This window comes from Cetorhinus maximus, chromosome 7 (assembly GCF_964194155.1).
Source record: "Cetorhinus maximus chromosome 7, sCetMax3.hap1.1, whole genome shotgun sequence".
Classification (NCBI taxonomy): domain Eukaryota; kingdom Metazoa; phylum Chordata; class Chondrichthyes; order Lamniformes; family Cetorhinidae; genus Cetorhinus; species Cetorhinus maximus.
Window position 1 is genome coordinate 24640304 of NC_135885.1, and position 7093 is coordinate 24647396.

General features: G+C 41.5%; 1 protein-coding gene across 1 annotated transcript in view; it reads right to left on the reverse strand.

Annotated features, from left to right (window-relative positions):
- Nucleotides 1-557, reverse strand: part of mrpl48 (mitochondrial ribosomal protein L48) — a 36122-nt gene extending 35565 nt beyond the window's left edge. The window contains exon 1 of the mRNA XM_078545220.1: nucleotides 449-557. Coding sequence (XP_078401346.1) covers nucleotides 449-469 — 21 coding nt within the window. The 5' untranslated portion in view covers nucleotides 470-557. The remainder of the gene's footprint in view (nucleotides 1-448) is intronic.
- Nucleotides 558-7093: the final 6536 nt, after the last annotated feature.

Here is a 7093-nt window from a genome sequence, read left to right on the forward strand (position 1 = left end):
ACATTTTCCAGTCATTGTCAAGACAGCTATTTGTGGGAGCTTGTTGTGCACAAATCGGCTGACGTTTCCCACATGACCAGCGACTCCACTTCAAAAGTACTTAATTGGCCGTAAAGCGTTTTGGGCCGTCCCGTGGTCACGGTAGGCGCTACATAAATGCATTTCCCCCCACTAAACGAATGGATTGCCGGCTTTGCTTGTAAGCTTCCGCGTGTCACTCAGGGTCGCTTGGAAGGTCGTTGACCACGCTGAGAAATGTTATTATTCCTCTAAACCCCAGCCGTGCTCCCCTTGTCTCTGCCACCCCCACCCTGGGGGGTCCAGGCTGCGTATACACAGTACACAATCACACCGCAAACATGTCTTGAAACATGAAACTGTCCTTTACGTTATATATGTTATAGATATATATATATAGATATATATGCTTGCTATAAATCAAAATCACCTTCGTTAAAACAGGGTTCATGGTTCAGACAGTCAGAAATAAAACTGCTCTTCAGGTCCTTCACACAAATCTCTCCCCCCGCCGCGAAACCCGCTCTGAAAGCTCCCACCCCAGCATCAAAACCCGGAGCACATGCGTTCCGGCTGGAGCCCAGCTCGCTCTCTGATGAAGAAGAGCAGTGTCATGAAAATTAATTTCACATTTAAGGGTTGAAATTAGATCGAATCGTAAGAAGCAAATAAATAGGTTGGCCCAAGAGATTTTTCAGGCGAGGAAGCAAACTTGTTTTACGTGCACACGTTTGTTCTTTGTCGAATTAAATGATAGCGGGTGAGGGAGGAGACCAGTCAAACATATTCATTAGCATTCAGTTACCTCCAATGAAAACCATATGCCTTTGCAAAGAAAAGCAGCTCTACTCATTTAATGAGTTGAATCTATCATTTCTTCTCTATTGTATCACTCATTATATATTTATGATAAGGGAGTGGCCATCTAGTTATTTTATGATTCAGCATCAGACAAGAAAATTCTATTTGGCTGCCTTGTTTAGGCAGTTTGCAGACAATGCCTAGGTGGACTCAGACTTATGGTACATTTGTACACAGATGTGTAGAACTTATTTAAATAAAGCAGGTAAAAGAACAGCATGTAATATAACAATTTAATCATAGAATAATAAGCACAGCACAGAAGGTTCAGTCCGCACACTGATGGTCCCATCCCTCACTCTCCATAGTCCAGCAAATTTTTTTCTTCTTCAACAAGTATTTATCCAATTCCCTTTTGAAGGCTACTATTGAATTTGAGTCCACTACCCTATCAGACATTGCATTAATCCAAACACCTTGTTATGCAAAAATGGGGGATATTTGTCAGTGAGGGAGTACTACACATCCGGAGGTGACATCTTTTGGATAAGACGTTAGACTGAGGCCTCAACTGCCCCCTCAGGTGAATGTAAAAGATCCCATGGCACTATTCCAAAGAAGAGAAGGGAGGTTAATCCCAGTATCCTGATCAATTCTCCAGTCAGCATTACAAAAACAGATCTGGTCATTATCACATTGCTGTTTGTGGGAGCTTGCTGAGTGCAAAATTTGCTGCCATGTTTCCTACATTAAGTGGTGACTATATTTCAAAAATATTTCATTGACTGTAAAGCACTTTGAGATGTCAGGTGGTTGTGAAAGGTATTAGATAAATGCAATTTTTTCTATCTCCTATTGAAATCTATTATCTCTGTCACTTTGTGATTACTATATTTCTAAGCTTGTCACCTGCAAATTTAGAAATTGTGCCCTGTACCTCCAAGTCCAAATCAGTAATGTATTTCAAAAACAGCAGTGGTCCTCATACTGAAGAAACTCCACTGTACTCCTCCCTCCAATCAAAAAAAACTCCATCCATTACAACTCTGCTTTCTATCCTTTGTCCAATGTTGTATCCATGTTGCTACTGCCCTGTCATGGGCTTCGATTTTAATAATAAACTTAATATGCGCTACTTTAATTGTTTGAAAGTCCAAATACACAACAACATCTGCACTGATCTCATCCACGCCCTCCCTCTTACCTTATCAAAACTCAATCAAATTAGTCAAAAATGATTTGCCTTGACTGGCTTTCCTTTATTAGTTCATGCTTGTCCAAGTGACTGTTAATTTTCCCTTGGATTATTGTTTCTGAAAGTTTCCCCATTAAACTTACTGATCTGTAACTGCCAAGTTTATCCTTAGTTTTTTTGAACAGGGCTGTAATATTTGCAATCCTCCAGTTCTTTGATACCATCTCTTTATCTAAGGAGGAATGGAAGACTATGTCCAGCACCTCCACAACTTGTACATTTACCCTCCTCAGGAACCTAGGATGCATACCATCCAGACTGGGTGACTTATCTGCTTTTAAGTACCAGGTGCCAGCCTTCTTAGTACTTCCTCTTTATCTACTTTTATCTCATCCAGTATTGTGACAACCTAATCATTTACCATAGCTTTGGCAAAGCCCTCTCCCTTGGTAAACACCGATGCAAAGTACTTATTTGGTGTCCTAGCTATGCCTTCTGTTTCCACCAATGGGCCTCCATTTTGATTCCTTGTTCATCCCACCACTCTTCAGACAATCCTTTTACTGTTAATGCCCCCACAGAAGACATTTGGATTCTGTTTACGTTAAGTGCCAATCAATTCTCATATTGTTTTAATGCCCATCTTACCTCTTTCTTCACTTCTCCTCTGTACTTTTTATATTCAGCCTGATTCTCCCATGTGTTATCATGCTAACATCTGTCTACACCTGCTTTTGCTTCATCCTATTCTCTAACTCTTTTGTCATTGAGAGATTTCTGGTTTTGCTTGTCCTCCCTTTCTCCCTTGTAGGAATGTAACTAGACTGGACTGGAACCATCTCTTTAAAGGCTGCCCATTGCATTTCTGCCAGCCAGTTTTTAACTCTAATTTACCTGGGCAGATCCTTCCTCAGTTTACAGAAATTCTCTCACCTCAGGTTAAGTATCTTTATTCTAGATTGCTCCTTGTCCTTCTCCATAACTAATCTAAACCTTACAATACTATGATCACTATTCCTGAGGTACTCACCAACCATGACATAGTCCACTGAACCCAATTCATTCCCTAGGACTAGATCCAACAATTCCTCTGTCCTCACTGGGCAGGAAAAATATGAAAATTCTCCTTAGCACACTTCAGAAATTCCTCCCCATCTGTGCCCTTAAACATCATGTGGCTACTAGAGCAGGTCAGAGGCTGGGAATTCTGTGGCGAGTAATTCACCTCCTGACTCCCCAAAGCCTGTCCACCATCTACAAGGCACAAGTCAGGAGTGTCTTGGAATACTCTGCACTTCCCTGGATGAGTGCAGCTCCAACAACACTCAAGAAACTCAACACCATCCAGGACAAAGCAGCCTGCTTGATTGGCACCCCATCCACCACCTTCAGCATTGACTCCCTCCAGTGCACAGTGGCAGCAGCATGAACCATCATGTGCACAAGATGCGCTGCAGCAACTCACCAAGGCTCCTTAGACAGCACTTTCCAAACCCGCAACCGCCTAGAAGGGCAAGGGCTGCAGACACATGGGAACACCACCACATGCAAGTTCCCCTCCAAGTCACACACCATCCTGACTTGGAACTGTATCGCCATTCCTTTACTGTTACTCAGTCAAAATCCTGGAACTCGCTTTCTAACAGCACTGTAGGTGTACCTACACCACATGGACTGCAGCAGTTCAAAAAGGTGGCTTACCACCACATTCTCAAGGGCAATTAGGGATGGGCAATAAATGCTGGCCTAGCCAGCAATGCCCACATCCTGTGAAAGAATGACAAAAAAACAAAACTGCTAATGCCCCTTTCTCTCCTTCCCTATCTTTCCTGAATACCTTGCACCCAGGAATATAAGCTTTCTTTAGCCAGAAATAATGGCAACTTATTTAAATAGAGCAGCTAGATGAATGGTATTTAATGCAAAACAATGCAGGTTAGGGCAATTACAAATGTTATTATCCTCGACATATCAAAAAACAGTTAAGATACTTGTCCTGATTTATCTCTCAAGATAACAACATTCCAGAAAATGATTCCTTCACGCATGGTGAAAATCTACCAAGAATAAATCCAGTCCAGCCTGCCTACTGCAAAGTTGAGCTCAAACAATAGCAGATATGTCCCCAGTGGGGACTTCTGAGCATAGAGCTCTCAATCAAGGACACTGCCCGCACAGAACTCTTGTGCTTTCATCAACCATTTTGAAGCTTCTATGAAAGCATGTCAGATCCTGGACCCAGCACAACTTGCCTCACCGAAGCAGCTGCACATTTTATACATTGGTCTCTGTTGCTCCCAAAACAATTCTTACCCACCGCGCCCCCCCCAACTTCCCCATAATCTGCCAACCATTTAGAGTGTCCTTTTGGCTCACTTTTTATATCTCCATGTATGCCCCCTTCCCCTGCAATCTGAGATACTGTAGGATGAATTTACAATAGTGCTGATACATTTAAAGGCCTATTGACTCTACCAGAATGATAATATTTACAATCATTATCATCACATTTCTTCCCTTTCTTATCCCTCCTGGACATTTCACACCCAGGTAAATTTAATTGACAATACCAACCCAGCTGCAGCCACTTTTCAATTGCTTTTATTGTAACTAAATTAGAAAACTAACCTTCTGTGGCTGGTGGGTATTGTCAGATATACACTATTTATTGACAAAGATAACAGTATTATTTAATTTTATTGTAGGCTTCTTTAGGTTTTATTTGACTTTACATTCAGAGTATTATATGGCTTTGTCATGTCCCAGTATATTCTGAATTTCAAACCATTTTTTATATTTTTAAAACTGACCACAAAAGCTGCAAAAGATGGCCACCTGAGGGTCACTTGACTTCTTTTGTGGATTGAAACTGCTCCCCTGCCTCAAGAGGGAACAAAAGAAACCTTCCGGACTGATGTTGAATCAATGCCTTTTCCTAATACAAAAGGGTAATTTCAAATTGAATGGGTTATTAAAACACAAAGGCACTGGCTGTCTTGATTTCTCAAGGTGTCAAGCGACAACACAAGGTGTGTACTCAACTTAACTATCCATCTTATTTGGAAAAGGACTTTGAACTTGTAAAAGGTCACATGATGTGACAGCCATGTTTTCTGTCTGCTTTTAAATCAGCAAAAGCTGATTGCATAGAGAGAATTCCACTGAAAGCCATCAAACCCAGCTATATATCATCCAAGCAGCCAAGGTAAAAAACTGCAATACCTTGAAAGTGGGAGAAGGACTTCCCCAACCTGTTCCAACTTTGAACTCACCTGAGATCCAACTTCCTGAAAATACAACTACAAGTGACCTTGCAGCTGACTGAGAATCCTTTGCTTTACCAGACTTTCAATTCAACTCTAAAGCATCACCTTCTTCTAAGAAACCACAGGCCTGCCATGAAAGAGACTGAGATAATGATAAATTGCAATTGTATTCTTTTATCTTCATCTGTATCTAATCTTTGGGTGTGTGAGACGAGTGAGTGAGACGTTGCATTTTTAAAAATCCGGGGCAAGTGTTTGATAACAATTAATCTTTATTACTTTAAAATTCACAAAAAACTTGCTGCTGAAATTATTTAATTAGGATTCCCACTCTGAAGGTAAGAAAACAGCACACCTTTTATATACCAACATACTGATCACAGGCAGTTAAAAGGAACACATAAATTCTGTCCATGACAGATTCTATGACTCAGATGCCTCCTTAGATGAGGCAACAATTATAGAACTATATTTATGATGCCCCTCAGGTAACCTAGTGTCACATTTACTGGTTCAATTAAAACTCATCATTACACAAATTTCCTATGCATTGTTTAGATGAATGTGAGGCAGGGATGTAAATTAAGTTTACAAGAGCTCAAAGTGAGGTCATGGTGGGGAGGTGGTGGTGTAGTGCTTTTTGTCATTGGACTGGTAATCCAGAGACCCAGGGTAATGCACTGGGGACGCAGGTTCGAATCCCATCACAGCAGATGGTGAAATTTTAATTCAATAAACATCTGGAATTTAAAAAATTTAATGATGACCATGAAACCATTGCTGATTGTCGTAAAATCCCATCTGGTTCACTAATGCCCTTTAGGGGAGGAAATTTGCTGTCCTTACCTGGTCGGGCCTGCATATGACTCCAGATCCACAGTAATGTGATTGACTCTTAAATGGCCTCTGAACAAGGGCAAATAGGGATAGGCAATAAATGTTGCCCGAGCCAATGACACCCACATGAATGAATAAGAAAAAAGCTCTGGCCTCAATGCCTATTTCTCCCCTAGTATTTGTCATGGGAGGACTTGTGAGACAGTGGGTGGTGTTCCCTACCTCTGAGCCAGAAGCTCCGGGTTCAAGTCCCATTTCAAAACTTGATGGCCATGGAAAGTATGTTCATAACATGGCCAAACAGGTTGATTGTTAGCCTGTAAGTCCTTCCAATATGCCTGATTGCAGCCGGTAAGAATGGGAGAGTTTCCCAGTCAGCCATACTGTAGAAGGCAATGGCAAACCACTGCAGTACTTTGTCAAGCATAATCATGGATCAATCCAATGGAAGTCCATGGTCGCCAATGCCCTCTTAGGGCATGGGACCTGAAGGAGGAGGAATATTAGTCACAGAACATGTGCTAACATTGTGTGCATAAAATAGATGCTCCTGGATGCTAGTTTGCGTCAGAAATGCACAGTTGTTTCAAGAGATAGGTATTAACTTGTGGCTGGCAGGTCAACATAGAGGAAACCTAAATTGATAATGCTTGTATCTGTGATAAGGCTGCCAAATGTCCAGACGTTTTTGAGGAGATTTTGGGAATTACATGTAATGTTCGGCTCCCACCATTCCCTACTGCACAATAGGTGATCCATTTGGAATCACATTGTACATGTGGTACTGGGAGAGGAAGAAATATGTATTTGTCATCACTTTATCAATCGGATGTATTGGATACAAGGGAATTACCTGGACCTCACAAAGGAACAATGTCTTTGGAGACACCAATTCACCAGAGAGACGGAGACAAAGTTGAGCATCATCTGCAGGGAAACCCAAACGGAACAGAGGGCAGACACCATGCTGGCAGTG